The sequence below is a fragment of the Erithacus rubecula genome (genome assembly GCF_903797595.1).
Source record: "Erithacus rubecula genome assembly, chromosome: 9".
NCBI lineage: Eukaryota > Metazoa > Chordata > Aves > Passeriformes > Muscicapidae > Erithacus > Erithacus rubecula.
In genome coordinates, this window is record NC_136660.1 from 21,166,056 (window position 1) to 21,187,308 (window position 21,253).

Here is a 21,253-nt window from a genome sequence, read left to right on the forward strand (position 1 = left end):
GTGAGTCGTGTCTAAATGTGTCCTGCTTGTGTGTGAGCCTCCATCACACTGAGAGTGCCCACGTCTCTGAGCTGGCCTCCTCTTTCTGTTCGTGAGATCCTCTGTTCTGTCAGGGCCAAAGGTTTCAGTTCTTTCTCCAGCTGCTCTGCTTAGAATTAGCAGTGACTTTAAAAACTAGTATGAACATGCAATAGTTTTAAAGCACTGTTGATAATGGGAGGAGCTGAGCAGCAGGGGCAGAGGAAAGGGGTGATTATCAGAGCTTTACAGGGCACCACCTCTGTTATGAGAACCATGGCTGTGTGACCTCTTGGGGTTCTAAATGCAGCTGAGGTGTCCCTGCACTGGGTGACCTCAGACGGACTTTGTGACAGTGGTGATGTAACCTTAGGTGGGACAGCCTGAGCTGTGCTTACCTTAGCACTTCACTGCCTTACTGATAATGTCCCCTATTTCTAATCACATCACTCAACCCCACTTCTGAGTGATGCAGCTTTTACCTTTCTGTTGGGAGATAAGATTTATTGCTTCCTTCTAAGGAGGAGCTGGGGACTCTGAAAGGAAGAGGTCCAGGTAGCAGCAGAGTCCCTGCTGAGGATTGGGGTTCTTTGGAGATAACAGGATAGAACAGGAATGATGGCGAGCAAAGAATGGAGTTTCCAAGTCAAACTCAAGTAATTTCCAGATTGCTGGATTCCCCACCCAGCAGCCAAAGCATCATAATGGGCTTCTGTCCAAAAGTTATCTTGAAGAATATTATTCAGGGTGCAAAATCAAGTGCGGCAATGTTCAGGAATGTCCTTGTAGCCCAAGTTCAACTTGTTTTGGATATGTACTCAAGGTGTAATGACTAATTTTGTAATTGTATGCTACTTACCACCTGTAGCCCAGCCACAGGTACTGCACAGCAATGATGATTCTGCTCTTGGGGTTTTGTCTGCTCCTTATGCTAAGTTGTATCATTTTAGCCTGTCTGCTAAAATGGGAAGAGACACAACCATGCACCTTGGGGGAGAAGACAGGACTTTGTAACACGGTCTGTAAGGTGTGTGCTGCCACAGCATAGAGAATTTGGGAAACTCTTGTTTCCCAGGCTGATGTTCTGGCCTTTGCATGCTCGGGACCCCACTGCCAGAGTTTAAATATCCATCACTGTCATCTTGCTCACATCTTGTGGCAAGGTTTTCTGCTTTGCATTAAAAATTGATGCTATGCTCTGGTTTCCAGATGACTATTGTCTGCTGTCTGGCTCAGCATGAGCTCCTCTTGCTTCTTTACCACACCACTCTTAACCCACACAAACACCACCAGCCTGCCCTCAGCCACGAACTGCAACAGAGCAGGTGAGAACACTGGCAGCCAGAGCCCAGCTGGAGAGAAGGAGTGGTTTGAATGATTTTGGTACATGGCAGAGCTCCTGTGCTACACAGGTGTGGTGGGGGGCCAGAGCTTGCTAAAGTGGCCCTTTACTTGATAGTCCTGGTTCTTGAAGGGTCAATGATCCAACCAAAAATGTATTCATATCAGTGATTTTTGATATATCAGGTCACAGAGAAAGGAAAATAAGCTATTTCTTTTTAGAGTGAGAAGGTTTCTCCTCCTGTGCATTAGGAGGTGGAGTGTAGAAGAGCTCTCATGTTTCCCACTGTGTGAAGCTCAGCTGGGGGACTCTGGGATCTGCTGAGACAAGCAGCATGTCCTAACAAGAAGCTGCAGTGATCAGCATTTCCCTGGTGGGAGAAGGCTCCTCTCCTCAGCACCATTAGTTGGGGTTTTGCCCTGCTTGCTGCATTGCCCATTCTGTTGGGATTCATAGGATCAGCTCTGCATTTGCTGGAGCTGCAGTCCCTGCATTGGCACCATCTCCAGCTGGGGCCCAGGCAGCCTGGCTCAACAGGGTATTGTTTATTCCACCCAGGAATGTGCAGGCGAGCAGGGACCTTGGGGAGCTTTGCAGAGCAACATGTTCTGCTCTGAGCAGGGAGAGGGGGTGTGGGTGGCCACAGCTCTGAAGAGTGGTGGGAGCAGTCAAGGTGTGCTAATGTGCAGGTAATGCCCTCTCATAGAAGTGTGAATGAGGACTGTGCAGCCTGTGCAGATGCATTGGGGTATGGAGAAGGCAACAAGCACTGTCCAGATTTGGAGAACACAAGGAGGAACAGAGGAAAAAGGTAGAAATGTCTTAGTATGTAATTACTAAGCTTTTGTTCTTGACACAATGGTGTGAGAAGCCAAGCATAACTGCTGGTTCCTCCCACTGTGAGTTGGGTACTGCTCCTGCAGCCAAGAGCACAGCAAGTGCTGCAGGAGATCTCTGTCAAAGCAGTCCCAGCAGCTGGAAGGTGCACTGAACTGAGGGGTGTCTCTGTCACTGGGGGTGGATTGTGTTTTCAGTGAACAGACATTGATCTATAATGAGTGGAAGGAGGTGTGAAAGGACCTAGGTGAAGTGCGAGGTGTTTTATAATTTTTAACAAGATCACTGACATTATTTGTTTAATATTTTTAATATTAATTTCTCACTTTGTGGCAAGCTTGTCTTTTGTACATTTCTGAGAGCATGAGCTGTCCTGGTCTACTGCTCATGCAGGTTCTAAGGTTTTTATAGAGATTGAGGCATCCACTGGACAAGAATCCACTTGTCCCTTTTGTGCAAATCCTGCATGCCTGTGGTAGCTCACACAGCATATTTTGATCTCTTTGGTGAAATGTTAGTTTTTCAGTGCAGTCATACCATCCATAGTCGGTTCTAACAGTGCTGCTTCTTAAGTGAGAAGCTGGAATGTATTATTTAGTGGAGAAACAAGTGGAAATAGCACCTGTTAAGTTTGGGTTCCTTGCTGCTTAGTTTGTGGCATCCCTCCATTACTGTTTATTTAGCTCATGGTGTGAGCAGTGCTTTGGGATAGGAGTGGATTAGCTGCCCTCAAAGCCTTTGGGCCTCCCTTTTTACCAGGGCTGTTAATACTTCTTGTAATCAGCCTAAATGGCCTCTTCACATTGCTGCCTTATCTCTTAAGTGCTTAAAATCCTTGCTTCAGCATCTCTTGTGGTTCTACCTCCATCTAAGTGATGGCTCTTCTAGCAAGTGCCTGACAATTGGATGCTGGTGAGTCCGTTATTTGGGATTTCTTATCTTGCACAATTTCAGCTGCAAAAAGAAGAGGGATAGAAGAAGTTGTCAGAGTCTATGTGTAGATGCCTTTTCTTGGCTGCTGTGACTTGACCCAGACTGTGCTGAAGAACTCAAAACAATAATGTAACAGAGTTAATAGCTATCATTTCATTCTGGTCCCTCCTTCCATCAGCCCACGCCGGACCAGACACGCTCCAGAGCTAATAGCAAAATGGGATAAGCAGTGTTCCATGAAGGTAATGTTAGTGTGTGCTGAGCATGCATGCATGCAGACTGGGGGCAGTGATTAATGCCCTGAGAATCCACTCTCTGCCTTGCTGCACAATGCTGTTGTGTCAGGCCCCGAGCGTGGCACCAGGCAGGCTGTGGTCGAGCGCCAGGAACACGTTACCTGGTTTGTGCAGGACCAGGCAGTGAGACAGAGGCTGTGTGTTCTCAGCAGGGCGAGTTCCTGCTGCACCACAGCTTCATTCCTGCACAGTGAGGCTCTCTTTGGATGCGGGTCTGCTGCTGGGCGGGGACAGGAGTCCTGACATCCCACAGTTTGCTCGGCTGTGCAGAGCTCGCCCTCCTTCCCTCTGGCAGGCAAGGATCACTCATCCTGGAGGTGAGAGGTGCTTGGCCAGCTGTCAGGAGCTGTGACTCACAGGGGATCACAGGCGGAGCCCTGCTCTCCCTGCAATCTGCTTTTCCTTCTGGAGCCTCTGCGTGAGCTGTTGCTGAATATTTGTTTTTACCAGATCTAGGGTGGATCTGGGAGAAGCTCGGGTCCACTATTAAGCCTGAAGAGTTGGACTCAGTAAGTTTCCAGTCTGGAATATGTTGGGAGGCTTTCTTCTCTAGGTGGGGATTTGTAGAAAATGTTGGCAGACAGCACTGCAGGGAGTAAGACAAAGCCAAGGTCCTGGAAAACATAATATTTTGTGTTCAATTCATGTCATGGAGCAAGCAAACTCCAAAAGACTGATTCACTACTTGCAAATACAGGGGCATGCTGTCTGTGCTCCAGTGGAGTCAGGGAGTGATCTTGCTCTTCTGCTGAGGGAATGCTGAAGGAACATGAGCCTGTTGGGATTCTTTTCTTGGCTTTCTTATGAGCTGCCTCTCAGGGATTGCTCTGGACATTAATAGGTTAGTGGTTTATTATAACTATAATTAACATATACATGCTGGAACTATTGCAGTCCTGCCAGTCCCTCTCTATATTTGTCTCATTGGAAAATATTTCACATTTTAATGATGAGTCCCCAGAGCTGCAGGTGTGTCAAAGGAAGTGACACTCCTGTTCTCATGGGTGGAATCAATGGCAGGGCTGTATTCTCAGCCCTAGTGACTGTAGCAAAGCCAGAGGTTGGGTCTGCAGCACAAATACTGTAATCCTTGCATACCTCTGCCCATCCTTACATTACACCTTTGACAGAAGACATACAAGAAATCTCACTGTACCATCGTGTGCTCCCAAAGAAACTACCCCAAGGCAGCAATTACACCTTCAGATGTTTTCCTTCTTTGTCCAGTGCTGCTGTGAAGTTGGAATATTGTGTGTATGGCATGGATTCCTAGGAGCCTGAGCTCAGCTGGCAGCCTGTCTGAGGGGTGGAGAGCAGCCTGGATGCCTGCAAGGGGCTGCTGCTGTGCCTGGTGCTGCTGCTGCTGTTCCCATGAGAATTTGCAGCAGCATGCCCCAGCCACCAACAACACAAGGATCCTGACTTGTGTTTGATATTTTCAAGCTAATTGATGGCTTTTCCATCTTTTTCCCTGCTCCACATGGTCATGTTTTGAATACTGTTGCTCCTTCTGCCTCAGTAGGTTTCTGCTATCCTGAACTGCAGCTCTTTGTGCTCCTGATTCACTCCAGTCCATTCATCTCTTTTTGGTGGCAGAGTGCTGTCTGCTGCTGGATATTGGGCTCTTTGTTTGTACAGCCAGCACAAAGCTGGTGACAAAGGGACAGCCTGTGTCCCAAGGAGCCCACGTGCTATGGGGAAGGCAGTGGAGAGCAATAGGAGTGACAGACAGACGGGATGGCAGAGGTGAGGGTGGCCAGGGGCACAGTGCGCTGGCTGCAGCAGAGGAATGGCTGGGGGCGGGGAGAGACGTGATGAGGAAGCTGTTCCTGCTGAGTACAAACCCTCTTTGTTCCCAGGAGGTGAGTCGGACTGGATAAACGGAATGGTCCCGTCAGCAGAAAGCCTTTCCCTGTCTGGATCCCGCACTGGCACTCTCACTGAAAGTGGGCTGCACCTCGTTAGCAGGGAGATATTTCTCCTCCCTGTGTTAGCTTCTGCTCTTCCTAACTCTCCGGGACTCAGGTGGGCTGTAGGGAGACAGGGTGCCCTTGTGGGGCCGGTGTTTGTGTTTCGTTGAGTTGTCACCGCGCTCGTTGTGCCCTTGGCGGGGCAGGGGCTTTGAGGAGCCGGGATGGGATGGGATGGGATGGGATGGGATGGGATGGGATGGGATGGGATGGGATGGGATGGGATGGGATGGGATGGGATGGGATGGGATGGGATGGGATGGGATGGGATGGGATGGGATGGGGCGGGTGTCAGCGGCTGGGCGGCGCTTGGAGCGGCGCTGCTCCCGCTGTGCGCTCGGATCCGCCCCGGGACGGGAGGAGAGCGGCTCCCAGGGCAGGGGAGCTGTGTCCGGACCGGCAGAGCGGGGGCTCTGCCTGTGCAGGGCGAGGGAAGCGCCGGTGCCGAGCGGGCTGGAGGGGAGGACGCGGAGCGCAGCATTGCGGAGCGCAGCGCTCTGAGAGCACCGCGGAGAGGTGTCGGCAGTGCTGTCCCGTAACTGCAGTGGGTCAGAAAATGAAAGTAGATCACCTCACTGGTCTGAGGTAAAGCTGAGGAATAAGCTGGAAGTTCCTAGTTGCTTTGGGTGGCTGAATCTTTTTGTTCCCATCCTGATGAATTTGGGAAGAGGCAAAGGAGCAGCTTAAGCTGCAAGACTGCTGCTGCCTTGGTGCACTGGATTTCCTTGACAGTAAGGCTGAAAAGCAGAAATTATACAGAAGAGTGTATTCAACAGCCATTTCCAGAGGAAGGGGGAATCCAGGACAGACTTTGACAAGGAGGTCTTTGCCTGCTTTCAAGTCTCCTGCCAGGGGGAATTTCAGCCTTGGCTCCCAGAGCCTTGGACAGGGTTTGCACCCTCATCTCAGTCCGACTCCTGCCAAAAACTATGGTGAGGCCACCCGGGGGATGTCTGAGCCAGGTACCTAGAAGGCAGAAAGGACATTTCTAGTCAGGTCAGAATGAGGATGATGGCATGAGCTTGCCTGGATGGACTTTGTGCCTCTTCTCTTGCTGGGACAGAATTGTGGTTCAGCATGCAGTTTCTATGGCCCTGAGTGGTGGCATGGGGAGGGGGATTCCTGTGCCCATCCTGCCAGAGAATGTGTGGTGGGACATGCAGGTGGGTGGTGCTGGCTGCCCACCAGGCCCTGTCAGGCTGAGCCCTGCCCCACATGTCAGGGAAATCCTGAGCTTCCTCCCCTCCTTTTGCTTCCTTCCTGACGGGAATTCACTTCCAAATTTCTTGCTGCTTGTCCCCCCTCTTACAAGACAAACACACATGATCCTACAGAGATAGCCAGAGAGGTGGGACAAAGCAGGTGAGGGCAGCATTGCTGCAGCCCCTTGGCTCCTGCAGCATGTGAGGGGTTGGCAAAGAGCTCAGGACAGGATCTCCCCACATCTGCCTCTGTGCTCAGGAAGGGTTTTACTTCCTGAGGCTGTGTGTGATCATTTCAGTGTTTCTGGGTGCTGACGAACTTCTCACTGTCTCAGCCTTAGGCACTGACCTGCCTGCAGACCCTGCACAATGGAGGCCGGCTCCGTGGTGCGGGCAGTCTTTGATTTCTGTCCCAGCGTCTCTGAAGAGCTGCCCCTCTTTGTGGGAGATGTCATCGAGGTGTTGGCTGTGGTGGATGAGTTCTGGCTCTTCGGCAAGAAGGAAGGTGTCACAGGTAAGAGCTGAAATGCCTGCACTGGGTCCATGGAGGTGCCAGCTAAATGTCCAGTCCATGAGCACATCTTCCCTTTGTGGGGAAGGACCTGATTTGATTTACTGAATCTTTCATGGGGCTTTGATTGTGACTGAGAGTGTGAGTTGCCACTGGTCTCCTGCCAGCTTTGAGTCAACTATTCAGCTTGTCTGTTGTTTTTTGAGAGAGGTTAGTGGAGAGTTAGTTCTTGAGGAGATAGGAGCTTCACAATACTGGTTGTTCCAGTCTCTGTGGACAGACTGCCCATTTCCTGGCTAGTTTATGTTCTGACCTGCTGTGGCAGTGGAAGGGGAGAAAGGAAACAGATGCAGTGGAAATGCATCCACTCTGGAAACCAGTCCAAGTGACCTTGTCAGTGGAGATAGAACAACAGCGACCATGTGCCCCCCCCCTCCCCCCCCCAGCCCTCTGACTCGGTCTCACTTCCTCCTTTCTGCTTCAAAGCATCTTTCTACACAAGTTGCTGTCAGTATCTAGGTGCCTGAAGAGGTCTGCAAGTCTCTTAAACTTTTAGGGGGGTGTGAGAAACCTCTGAAGCAGCAGAATGCTCTTAGTGAAACACTAAGAGTCTAATAGTCTCTGTTTAGGCAGCTCTTTCTCATCTTAATCCTGATGTTAAGAAGATGTGTGAGCTCTGGGGGAGATGAAAGCCAGGCCACTTCAAAGCATAAGCCTGCCTCTGTCATCAGCATGAGGGTGGGACTGATTTCATCCCTGGCTGTAGAGATGGGGCTGCTATTGTAGCAGCATTCTGGTCTCTCCTAACAGCCACAAGCTGTCTACTGTCTGAAACAAAGGTGGACAGGAGCACTTCCCTCCTGTGCTTCATGAGACTGATAAGTGGCATTGAATGAGCATGTGCCTGATCTCATTGCTGCTGCTGAAGTCACTGGGCAAGGATTGTGTGTGCAGTTTTCAACAGAGCTTTGCCTGCCAGAATAACTGGTGAGATTGTTCAACAGAAGATGAAGCTTCAACAGAAGATGAAGGAATAACAAACAGATGTTTGTCGTAGCTCAAAGATAAACATGCTGAAGTTGAACTGAATGTTTTTAATGACCTTTAAGTCAAAACCCAATTGCATTCCTGCTTTCCCTTGGAACAGCTGTTGCAGTTTTCTGCCCAGCTTTCTAAGTTAAAGTTATAGGGAATTGGAAAAGCACTTCAGAATAGAAGCTGTGGAGGTGTGGCAGCCTAGTACTCATTACTCTGTGAGATAATTACTGTAACTCCATGTACAGTCATTCCTTTCTTACAGCATTATTTTATTTTCATGTACAGAGCAGGAAAGTAAGATAAGGAAAAAGAGATTTGTCTGCAGCAGAGTATAGCAAATGCTAAATTGCCTAAATACAGTGCAAAGCTCTGGGTGTCTGGATATGGTGTTTCCAGCTTTTATTAGAAAATATTTGGTCACCCAGAGGCAATGCTGGATGTGGTACTAACCCATATTTCATCATATCGCTTTGCCTCAAATTATATAAGAATGACATTTTTAGTGGCCTTTGCAGTGGGTTCTGCCATGTCTTGTGCTCTCTGGACTGACATTAGTATCTGATGGATTTCATGTGGTGGCCAGTAAATGTGCCATGGTGAAAGAGGGACACAGAATGACAAAGTGGGGGAGATCCTTGGAGTCCCAGCAGTGCTGAAGCTGTGACAGAGCCTGTGACTCACAGGTGTGGCAATCCTGAGTGTGTCAGCCTGAATTCTGTGCTGAGGCTGCACAGGAGCCAAGCCCAATGAAGGAAAGAGCACCAGGTAGATAAGCCCAGTCAGCACACACTGACCCAAGACACTGGTCTTGTGATCTAGCACTACTGGATCTCTTAGTCCTCACCATGGGTCTGGGTTGGGAAGGAAGCAGTAGGCAAAGAAAGCCTAGTGTGTCTGTTCCTGGAAGCTCCATACTGATGGCACAGTCCCAGTAATGCACACAGCCTGTGGTTGCCTGGAGTGAGCCAAGGGCTCAAAGCTTTTTGTTCTCTATTGGCTCTTAAGTACTTAAAACCCCAGGAATTCCTGACTTGAAAACTCCTTCTTCCACCAGGCTATTGAGGCACCCAGGGTAACTGGGTACTTTCCTTAACAAGAGGTGAATAGATCCCAGCATCTGGAAGGAGGGTGGAGATGGTGGTGGGTCACAGGAAAGACTCATTGCTGACAACTCGTTCTCCTTTTAGGGCAGTTTCCTAGCAGCTTTGTTGAACCTGTGGATATTCCCCCTTTGAAGCAGGGAGAAAAACTGTTTGTTTGTACCAATGACTTCACATCACAAGAGCCAGGGAGCTTGTCATTGCAGAGAGGTAATCTCCATTCTCTTCCTTTGCTTTGCACCTCAAAAGCCTCACTTGTCCTTCTGGATGGATGAACCTAGTCACAGCATCCTGCCTAGAGTGACAGAAGAAAGAGGTGAATCTCCTAATACCTCATGACATGGCTCATGTCAAATCCACCATGGTCCTCTGGGCTTCTGCCACTTTGATACCAGTTTCTCATGATATGTCATTACTCATGAAACTCCAAAAATTGTCATCACCTGATCATAGTAAATTTACAACTGCCTTTTAATTGACCTCTAATCTCCAAGTCTTAGACTTGCATTTGGGGAAAAATGAAAGCTTTGATGCACCTGCACAGCTTTGCCAAGCTGTGTACCTTAGATGTACCAGAGGCTGCTGATACTTCATGCTTTAACCCCATCCTGTGCTTGTGTGCATCCCCAGCATGCACTCTGCTCTGACAGAGTGCCAGGGGAACATGGGGAGGCAGGAATAATGGTGGGAAGCAATAATGAGAGCAGTTTTGAACTGCTGTGTCTTGTTCTCTGCAGGAGACTTGGTGATCCTGGGGGGGTCCCTGGCCTCCAGCTGGCTCCAGGGCCGAAGCAGCTGGGGTTCCAAGGGCTTCTTCCCCTCATCATGTGTGAGGGAGCTGTGCCTTTCAGTTCGGAGACATCAGCTGTCCCAGAGCACTCTCGTGGAGGTGCCTGCCTACTCACTGGGCCAAGCCCGGGCCCTGATGGACCTGTCTGCTCAGCTGGAGGAGGAACTGGACTTCAGGGAAGGGGATGTGATCAGCATTGTTGGTGTCCCAGAGCCTGGCTGGTTTGAGGGCGAGCTCAGAGGCTGCAGGGGCATCTTCCCAGAGGGTTTTGTGGAGCTGCTTACTCCTCTGCGAGCACCAGGAACCTCAGTGGGTCCAGAGCCCACAGAGACTTGTGACACCAATGGGACAGTAGAGGTGCCCCCCAAAGATGACACGGAGCCAGGGAGTACCTATGGTGTTGCCCTCTATCAGTTCCAGGCCCTGGAGTCCAAGGAGCTGGATTTCGATGTGGGTGACAGGATTCGGATTGTAGGCATTCTGGAGGATGGCTGGCTGGAGGGGGAGCTGAGAGGAAAACGTGGCATCTTTCCACACAGATTTGTGAGGCTGGAAGCCTCTGAGGCTTGCAGGGAAAAGGTGAGTGCTGGGGATCTGCAAGATGAAGGCAGCTGTGGATTGACCATCCATCAAGATCCAGAAAGCACTTGCTCTGAAACTTATCCTTTGCCAGGGAAAGGTAGAAGGGAAGAGGAGGATGGCTTGGCTGCATACCCTGAGCCTGCCACCATTTTGTCTGACAAGGCAGGGAGGTCAGAGAGTCCTCTTGGCAGTGACTCGAGACAGCACCAGGCCTTTCCCAGCACAGGACACCAAGAGCCACATCCCAAAGGCATGGTGGACTCGGTCCCCTCTGACCACACAAAGACAGTCAATGGCATTCTCCCCTCTGCTCAGCTGCCTCCCCCACAGGGCAACAGGCCTGGCCAAGGTGAGCTGGAGCCTGGGGGCACTATTTCAGCCCCCCCAGGAAACTCAGAAACTCACCCCCTCCCTAAGCATGAAGAAGACAGCCCCACTGTGCCTTTGCAAGCTCCCCACTTCCCCCAAAATCCTTGCAGGAGCCAAGCAATTTCATCTCCTAATAGCGTGGCAGCATCCCAGCCCCAGGAGAGCCAGAGCAGGACCCAGGACCTAGACAATTGGATGGACAGTAAACTGGAGAAGTCTAAGCCCTGTTCCAGCTTAGGAACAGCCCAGGTGAGCCTGGACACACGGTCTGGGAGCTGGGGGGAGTGCTGCCCTCTTGCAGTGCAGGGGGACAGCTGCACGGACCTGGACTCCAAACTGACAGAGCAGCTGGCCCAGTTTGAGAAGAGTCTGTCAAGTACTGGTGCGGAGCAGGACAAGGTCTCCCGTCACTTCTCTATCTTGGACTACAGCTCTGAGAAGGACATTGTCCGTGGGTCTCCTGAATCTGTGTCCCACTCCAGGCAGGCAGAGAGGAGAAGGGCCCTGAGGCCACCCCCTCCTCGGCCCAGCAGCCTCGGGACAGCTGCTGTGCACCTGCAGGGTGGCCAGGTGCCCAAAGGCAGGTCTCTGTCCTTCTCGGTGAAACCCTCCCGGCCCGCGCCCCGGCCTCCATCCAGCAGCCAGCGGAAGAATGCGGCCCCTGCACAGCTGCAGCCCAGCAGCCCAGAGCAGCGGGGGCAGGAGGCACGTGAGGACTTGACACAGCCTGGATCAGCCTCCTCCAGCTCCATCCTGCTGACTAGAATTGGAGAGGTGGAGCGAGATCTGGAGGCGTACAGCAAGACCCGTGCCGAGCTAAGCCTGATGCTGGAGGAGCAGCAGGATGAGCTGGTGAGAGCAGAGACCATGGAAAACCTTGATTTCTGTGACTCCAACATTGAGAGCCTCAGCATGGAGCTGCAGGAGTTGAGAGGTGAGTCTACAACAGCATGGGATGGGGAATGCTTCAGGAACATAGGTGCCTCTGCTGTTTTACAGACACTGTTGAAGGCAGTCTTTTATACCCTTTAATTCTTGATTTTAATCATTTTGTAAGCACTGTTGCAGTACAAATCATCATATTTTGCCTTGGAGAATCACTGTCTTTCTCTGGATATCCCTTTGCCCTGGTCTTCCCCACTCCCTTTTCCTTCCAACTCTCCCATCTCCTCTTCCTGCCCCACCATACATCTAGAGCCTTCATCTCATCCACTCCCAGTATGTCCAGGGTGGAAAGCAAAACCACTGCTGCTGCGGTTCCAACCTCCCCTCATCCCCTTCTCTGTAGGGCAGTGAGCAGCAACTTCAGAGTGGCTTTGCTGGTGGCCCTGCAGTTGAGCTTTGAGTTGATATCTGTGTTGTGTCTGCCCTCAACCTGTCAGGGCACTGGGTTTCCTGTGGTTTCTGCTCTGGTGCTGATACAGACCTGTGGGGATTTATTATTCATATGAGAAGGGGTGCACAGAAGGGGATTGAACCTGACCTGGGAGTGGGATGGATTAGTTGGCAAAAAGTAAAACCTGCCCCTGTTCTCCTGCCATCCACGGAGTCCAGGACAAGAAAACAGCACTGTTCTGTTTGTAACAGCAACAAAGAGCTTAAAATTGTGGCATAAGTGTATCTGAAAATGTGACTTTTGTTCTTGCACCCCAGAAAAAAAATTACTCAGGAAAGAGGAATTTCCCATGATTATATTAGCATATTTGGTCTCTGAAACCTGAAGATGCTGTGTAAAGATCAATGCTGCTAATTATGTTACACTTGATATTACAGTAGACAAATGGAAAGATGGGATCACATACATCTTCTCCCACAGTCCCTTCCCAGGCATCTCCCAGGAGCTCTGACACTGCAGTTCTGTTACTGAAACCCACGACGTGCAGGAAATGTGGGCACTGCATACAGGAGATGGAGTGAAATGCCAGCTCCTGCCTGGGAGTTACTCACTCTGACTTCATTGCCTCCATCCTCCCACTGCTTAATCAGCTCTGGGGAGCCCAGGCACTTTGCTGCACGATGTCTGAGGCAGAGCACATGGGAATGAAGGCTGATATGGGCACACCAGGAAAACAGGGTGACAAACAACCTCCATGTCAGTGGTGTGCAGAAGGGATGCTTGGAAAGAGGCCTAGAGGATTTGAAGCTAGATTAAATGACTTGAAGGTAGGAAGAGCAAAATCTAGGCTAAATCTCAAGGGGAGTTTTCTGATGGGGTGGATCTTGCTGGGAAATGTCTCCTACTGTCCCCAGTGCTTCCTGGCGGAGAACTGATCCTGTGGAACCTGTTGGTTCCTGGAACTGGGAGTTTTAGGCAAGAACTAATTCACTATCCTGAGACATCCTCAAGCTAGTATCCCTTCAGTAGTCCTAGGGGATTTTTCTCCAGTTCAAGAGAGCTCTCTAGCCCTGTGATAAAGACGTGTCCAAGCTCTGTCATATCCCTTCTGATACATCTGAGTGTGGCCAGAGAGCATGTCTTGCTAGCCCAGCTCCAGTGCAGCAGACAGAACAGTAACTTGGTGTTGCATCAGATCAGCAGAGTGTGTTTGTGCCATGCCTGATGCATGACCTCTGCCTTACCACTGTTAGAGGAACATGGAGACACTGGAGGCAGAAAAGCTCTCACTAAGCTTTGACCAGCAACCAAAGCAGTGCAGGCATAGTCTTACTGGGGGAACAGTTCACAGTGGGGAATCCAGCCCCTCAGTGTATCCTTTGGGAAGCCAAGGAAGAGTAGAAAATGTACAGTTTTCTACAGTAAATGTTTAAAATCATCAGGTTGCTTTTTTGGCGTGTCTTGTGAGCACACTGGGGTTACACTGATCACCAGGCTGGGGTAAGATTGGTTCTTGCCTTCCTGCAGTTGGAGTGGGGGAATCCATTGATTTTATTTTTGTCTTCTACCAGCTGAGAGCATGGGCTTTGTATTCCTAACAAATGTTAGGAACCTGAGACATGGATGGCATCCACAGACTCTCACACTCTCTGTCAAGGGCATGTTGTGGTTGTCTCTTGGTTTCTTATAGGAGCTCTGTGTTTGGCATATGTTGTGCCCTGCAGTGAGAGGCTTTACTGGAGTGCATATTTCTGTAGCCTTCTGGAAACTTATTTTGTGTGTTGGCACCTACTCCATAATCCAGGTAATCCCTTGAAGCCTGTTCTTGTCAGCAGGTAGACCAGCTGTTCACCCTGGAGCAGGGAACCGTGCAGCTGTGACTGCATGGCACTGTGTAGGCACTGGTGTGTCTTGCAGGGAGCAGCTTCTCTCCTGACTCTGTGTGACTGTGGGTAAGGGCTGGGAAGAGGATGGGCTTAGCATCAGGGTTGAGCCAGGGACAGCCTGAAGGCCTCAGTTTGCCCCAGTGAGGTGTGGAGCAGAGCCCAGCCTCTTCTAGACCACGTTGTTTCCTCCATGCCATCAGGGGTAGGAAGAAGATCTGGTAGAATATCTGGTATCCCACCTCTGCTTTGTGACTCCCTGCGGTCTCACACATGCTCTGTTTCCCTTCCCTGAGGACATTGGTCTGGGGCAGGGCTCAGCATGCTCCAGTGCCCTCCTCTTCCCCTCTCGGAGCTGCCTGCGGAGAGGTTTGGGGAAGCTGTGGAGCCGGTTTGGGCGGTGAAAGCCTGCCCAGCCTGGCTCCCCTCCTGCTCAGGGCTGGTTACTGATTACTTTGGGCAGCAGGTGGAGGAGCCCAGGGCTGCCAGCGATTGGGCCCGTGCCTTTGCTGGCTGGTTTCAGGAAGCAGCGTTTCACTTGGGACGGGAGTGCTGGAGCCGAGTGGAGAAGTGGCGTCAGCCTTGGGTTGGGCTCAGGGAGCAGAGAGTGAGGGGAGTGGGCCCCTGTGCCACACCCCACAGGACTATGTGCACCTGTCCTTAGAGGAAACACTGCATGGAGGATCCGAGACGGGAACTGCGGCTCCTCAGCTGGGAATATGAGGATTGTTGTGCTGTACGGAGAGAGGACGTGGCTGGCTGCAGCAACAGACCCAGGGCGACGAGGAGGCCGTGCCCGGGCAGCCGAGGAGCAGACAGTGGCTGGGACAGTTCCAGGAGACAGGAGGACACCTCCGTGGACCAGCAGAACAGGAATGGAGACTATGGAGGTTTCTGGAAGGGAGACATGCAGTACATGGACTGCAGGAGAGCAGACAATATTTGGGAAGGCAAACGACAGGATATAGAGGACAGAAACTACAAGGTGTATGAGAGGGAGGGTGTTCAATCCAGAAACTGCAGTTCTGAGATAAGAGGAGGGCGTAACAGAGAAGACAGAGTACCTGGGCAGTATATTGAGAGAGGAAGGCAGTATGGAGAGGATAGAGGCCTTGGAGACTGTAGGGAGGAGGAAATGTGGTATCAGGACTACAGAGATCCTAAGGACTACAGTGAGGATGGAAGACATTATAGGAAAAAGGAACCGTGGCACCGGCAAGAGAGGGACTCTGGGGAGTATAGGGAGAGGAGAAGGCAGTATAGAGAGGATGGAGGCAGTCAAGTTTATAGGGAAGGGGAAAAGTGGTATAGAGATGATGGAGGCCCTAGGGCACATAGAGAGCAGGAAAGGCCACGTGTAGGTACCAGGGACCAAGTAGACAAAGAAGACATGGAACGGCACAGGAGGCCCAAAGGCCATGTCATGGACCACAGCAGTCCAGACAGAGGTTGTGAAGTTGCTGCATTTTCAGTCAGGCCCTCGGGAGATGATAGTGTGACCCTGGGGTCAGGCACCTGCTACACACAGCTGGAGACACGTGGCGTTGACTCCCACGGCTGTGGGGAGCTGGAAGGAGAAGCCCCCGGGCCTGGGATGCCAGCCAGGAGCAGCAGTGGAGCAGAGCAGGCGAGGGTACGCACGGGCCGGCCAGACTGGAGCCAGCTGTGGGAGCAGGAGGCCCAGGAGGCGAACAGGGCGGGCTCTGTGCTGCAGAGAAACAGCTTCTACAGACGGACAGCACCCAGCGCGCTGCGGCACTCGCAGTTTGTGCAGAGCAGGAGGAGAGAGCAAGGTACACAGGGAAATGGATGGTGGGCAATTCCCTTGGGCGTGCCTTCACCCTGCCCAGGGCAGCACTGGGACTCTGGTACACGTGGGTGGCCAGCACAGGCTCGCATAGGAAGCCTCCTCTGGGGGGAGGCTGAAATGAGCATTGTGGTTGTCACCCCAAGGGGCTTTTGCAGAGGCCCAGGTGGGAGCGAAGCACAGGTAGCACAGACTCAAGGCTGTCTTTTCTGTTGCTCCTACATGTTTTAGGTGCACCCTAAAACTTGTGGTCCTGATTTGTGATGTGGTCCTTGTGAGGGAAAGGATGAGATGCTGGGGTTATTCCTACTGCCTCTTTATGAATACATTCATAAACTGAATAGATCCTGTATTGGTAGGAACCAATTCCTGACCCTATGAGTATGGCAGCTGTTCACAGGCAGTATAAAGCAGGAAATAGAGGAAGCTGTTGTAGCACTCAGACATATGCAGAGAGCAAGTACTCAGAGTTGCATAATTTACCTGGGCAGGATACTCAGGCACCTGTGTGTTGGGGGGCTGTCACCAATGGGAATCTCATGCATTGTCAGTACTGCAGTGGTCCCTTACCTGTGCTACAACAGTTGTGTGTCCTGGGTCCCCAAACCATCCCCAGGTCTCCAGTCCCATCAAATAGCACTCTGCAGCTGGAGAATTACCAAAGTGGAAGGCTTAGGCTGTCCTGGCATGGGTGAAATCATTCCATTGACACTGTGGCTGTGTCAGAGTCAGCTGCAGACAGATTTGTGCAGCTTGGCTTGTTGTTGCAAGACTATTGGGGGGGGGGGTAGGGGAAGTGGCAGCAAGGTGCTGGGGTCTGGGCAGAGGGACAGAAGGAGCCCTTCTTGATGGACAGGCTTCCATGTGTCTGAAATGCTGTTTGTTGCTGTGCCCTTTCTGCCAGTGTCTGTCTCATGTAGCTGTGTGTGTGAACTCTCAGTGAAGTGGGATTGAAATGGAGAGGAAAATTCTGCAACAGCCAAAGTGATGGCAAAGCTGGAGGCAGTGACTGCCTTTGCCTTAGCATGAAATCTGTCCTGGAGACAATTTGATTAAGCAGGCTCTGATGGCTGCATTTCTGCACTCTCAGGCCATCCTGTAAGGGTGGGACTTTGCTCAGCTGTGTCCCCAGGGTGAGGAAAGGGAGAAGAAGCTTTGTGGTTCCAAGATGTCCAAAGGGCAGCAGGGGAGACAGGAGGAGGCCAGGAACAGAGTGGGATAGGAAATTGTCCACAAAGCCTTAGGAGGCTGGAGCAGTGCTGTTTTCTCCAGCCTTTGCAAGAGATGAAGAGACAGATTGTGATGCCAATGGAAGCCTGTGCTCTTTAGGGTTATAGGTTTCTTCCCCACTGTGTCAGGCTCGGGGTGGTGGGAGTAGCCTTGAGAGGTGCAGGGCAGGATTCCCTCATTTATCAGCACCTTTCCCTCATCACAGCAGAGCAGGAGAAATAAAAGCTCCAGGTATTTCAAACACTGTCTGCCCATCCTGTGGCCTCTTTCTGGCTGCAATTGTCTGTTACTTTCCTCCTCTTGTCCTGCTGGGGCACAATGCTGGACCAGTAACAGCCCTCCTTGGCATGTCATGCTTTGCTGATGTAGCTGCCTCAGTGTAAGATCTTATCAGCACCTCCCCAGAAGAGCTCCCATTGTGCTTGGCAGCACAGACAAGACACCCTCCTATGCAGCTGGCAGGAAAAAGTCAGCTCTGGTTCTCCCTCAGTGTGTGCTCCAGGCACCTTTTCTAATGCTGTTCACTTGTCTAACAGGTTCCTGCTCCATCCACTGAGTAACAGAATTTGGGACTTGAAAGCCTCAGTAGAGATCATAGAATCATGGTTTGGGTTGGAAGAGAGCTAGAGGGGCATCTAGTTCCAATGCCCCTGTCCTGGGCAGGGATGACACATACCAGAGCAGGTTGCCCAGGGCCCCATCCAGCCTGCCTTGAATACTTCCAAGCCAGAAGAGATGATCTTTTCTGTTAGCAGGGTTATCACACTTGTTACAAATTTCTGTGTGGTGTAACTGGGTGACAGCTGCTTGGTTAGAGCACCTCGTCTGGGATAAGACTCAGATGTGACTGCCTGACACATCAACAGGAGAACCCACCTGTTATAGCTTTGCTGCTTAGTCACCATCATTCTTACAGATTTTGCATGCTAATGTGTTGCATTTCATCTCTGAACTCTGAACTTTTTTCCCTAAATTAGAGCTTTTTAATTGATGGATATTCTTCTCAGGCAGGTACTGTAATTAAGTAATTTTTCAGTCTTCAATTCTTTGTAGTGGGTGGAGTTTTAAAATACCCATGTCAAAGATTCACAGGAAGACCTTTAAGTATTTATTCTTCCTGATACTCATTTTTCAGTTCAGACTCTTGTAAAACAGTGGACTTCAGAGCTGGGTGAGGCATTCTGGGTGAGTGTTAGCACTAGTTTACCTTGCTATGCTCCTGTGCCCATGTCCAAAACCCCTGTGGTTCGCTACAACATTCAAGAAACTGCTGTTGAATTTTGTCTGATCAAGCCAAAAAATTACTACCTAGACTACAATCCTGTATGTGGCTGTGTTTCTTGTTCCCATTAATACATTAATGCAATTGTCTGCATTAAACCTGCTTGGCTTGAATAATTCCATCTTATTCAGGGTACCCTGGATCATTCAGTGACTCATATGCCTCATCTTTATTTGTGATTCTGTTGAATTGATCTTCACTCCTCTGTATGACAGCAGTGATTTTCCATTTACTTTATTATGTAGGATTAACTAAATACAGTCTCTGGAGAACCTGTTTAGAAATACCTTCTTTTATGGATACTCTCCACTCCACTGGCAGTGGATTTTGAAGGATTTTTTTTTTTTTTTTTTTTTAAGTAAGCAGAAAATATATTGTATAATTCTATCTTTTTGCCAGGTTTGCCAAAAATCCTGCTCTCTCTACCTGCTTGTGGGATTGTGTCATTGTAGGGTTTCATTTGTCCTGGATAGAAATAAAGGTCCATTATAAAATAGCATTTTTATTTCCTCATTTACAAGATGAAAACTGAATTTTAACCATCCATAGATTTTTCTTGATGTCTTTCTTTTCTCATTTTTCTGTGCTTCAGAGTACCTGGTGTGTCTATTAATCTGTTATCTGGCTTTCTATGTTCATTTATATATTTCTATTTGCTGTCTTTATTGAAGCACAGATGCAGAACAGATTTTTCATCAGTACCGTTCTCTTCATGTTTTTTGGATTGTCTGTTTAAAACATCCTTTTAAAGAACTTTCATCTTTTCTTTTGTCCATTAGTGGTTTTGCTTACACGTATGTTGATGCCCTGCCTCAGCTTTAGCAGTTTAGCTTTTAACACCATCATATTACTTCACTTTTCTTCTGTGTCAGGGGTTGGAATCATCCTCTGCTCACACTGAATGCCATGGGGCTGTCTGGGCAACCAGAGGCTGTTTGGGGCATTGGCTGTGGTTTTATCTGGCATAGAGACATCCCAAACAAGCAGTGTCTGCATTAGATACGTTTGGGACAGCAATCTGCTGCAGTGGCCCTGGAGAAGCATCTGTATTCTGCCCCTGCTGAGCTCTGGTGCATTACCAATGTCTGGAGTAAGAGTTTCCACCCAGCCAGATCCTGCTCCTGGCAGCGAGTTTAGCCTTTTGCTCACATTAATTATTCCCTGCCCCAGTTTCAATCGCCTCCCCTCTCGTGGTCGGCAGTGGCTCCTCCCCTCCTGGCCTCACATACTTCAAATATTTGCAGCTGGTTTGTTTTGTCCTGAGTCACTGCTTTGACTGTGCTGAGCTGTGGGCCCGGGGCGGGCGCAGCTCCACCGGAGATTCCCGGCATTGTCCCTGCCCGGGTACCTGCCAGAGCCGCGGGATGCTGCCAGGTGAGCCCTGGGGAGGAGCAGCCAGGAGCCTGGGGGGAGCCCTGCAGCGTGCTGGACCTGCATCCCATCACATCTGCTCCTGGTGGGTCAGAAAAAACCTCTTAACTGCACGTGTGCTCCCGCTAGCAGGCTGGGAAACAGCAATTCAAAGGTTTTGTTAATTGGAAGACAACAGACAGCAGGATGAGCTGTGTGATTGCAATAGCAAATCACAGTCTCCCCAGGAAGGGCAGAGGTGGGAGTGTGCTCCATGTTCACACCTCATTGCCAGGGCTGGGTTGGGAGCTGCTGTTGGATCTCCCATGGGTCCAGCAGGGATGCTAGCAAAGCTCAAACAGGTGCTCTTGGGAAGCTCAGACCATCAGATGAAGGAGAAACAGCAGAGCAGAATCTGAATCTCTGAAAATTGTGACTGAGAACATTGGTTTTGGAAATGTATTTCTGAAAGCCTATTTGGCAACTGTGTCATGGGTAAACATGGGTTTGTCACTGGATTGGAATTTGGTGGCTTCATTAAAAATACAAGTCATATTCCTGCAGGCCAACAAAGCCCATTCAAGCTGTGGTGTGTCTTAGCATCTCCAGAGTTGATGGGCATGATGAATCCAATTGAAAGGTAACATTTAGATAGAAAATCTGTGGAGTAAAATGAAGATGTGTTTAAAAAATACTTATTAGATGACCAAAATCCACAGCTGTGAAATTGGTGGGTTTAGGCAACTGCTTAATAAGTCTTATTTAGGGAAAGCTGCTACTAGACATAGAAGAATGTGTGACAAACAGGAAAAAATAAATTAATGACAATTAACAGAGATAGTATGAAATACCAAAAGTGAGAGTTTTTAAATGCATCAGAAACAAACACTAAGTAATACATCTTGGTCAGATATAAGAGCCAAATATTACAAATAAATTCTCTATTTATATATTTTGAGCTGTGTTTGGAAAGAAGTAGGAGAATTTTGAGTTCATTGCTGAAGGAGGATGCTGGACTAGTGATAAACAACAAGAGTTCTAGCAAACTTGACTGCAATGTAGCCTTGTTTTTGAAAGAATCTTGAGATTTTCAGAAAGAGCAAGAAGGCCAGAGAAGAATTAATTTGTATGAGTGTTCAAAATCATGCAAATACTGATACAGTGTAAGTGGGTAAAACTAATGCCCAGCATTGTGCCAGGTGAACCAGGCTGAGCTGGTGACTACTGTGGGCTTTAAATCTGTGCAGGGAATGTTTTAATTTCCCTTCCATAGGCAGGGACTTGAGACTTGCTAGAGAAGGGTGTCACGGAGCTGGCAATCTCACAAGTGTGGGTTGAATCCTTGCCACAGGGTACTTTCTGTAAGGGCCTGACCTA

At 49.8% G+C, this 21,253-nt stretch overlaps 1 protein-coding gene across 6 annotated transcripts in view; it reads left to right on the forward strand.

The window, feature by feature from the left end:
* Positions 1-21,253, forward strand: part of DNMBP (dynamin binding protein) — a 33,650-nt gene that overhangs the window by 1,446 nt on the left and 10,951 nt on the right. The window contains exons 2-5 of one of the 6 annotated variants that reach the window (XM_079313032.1): positions 5,286-5,451; positions 6,934-7,112; positions 9,335-9,457; positions 9,985-11,922. In XM_079313032.1, coding sequence (XP_079169158.1) covers positions 6,968-7,112; positions 9,335-9,457; positions 9,985-11,922 — 2,206 coding nt within the window. In that variant the 5' untranslated portion in view covers positions 5,286-5,451; positions 6,934-6,967. Of the gene's footprint in view, positions 1-5,285; positions 5,452-5,708; positions 5,982-6,933; positions 7,113-9,334; positions 9,458-9,984; positions 11,923-14,645; positions 16,001-18,965; positions 19,901-21,253 lie in introns of those variants that run through there. The other 5 variants (XM_079313035.1, XM_079313034.1, XM_079313033.1 and 2 more) reach the window with 5 other exon arrangements.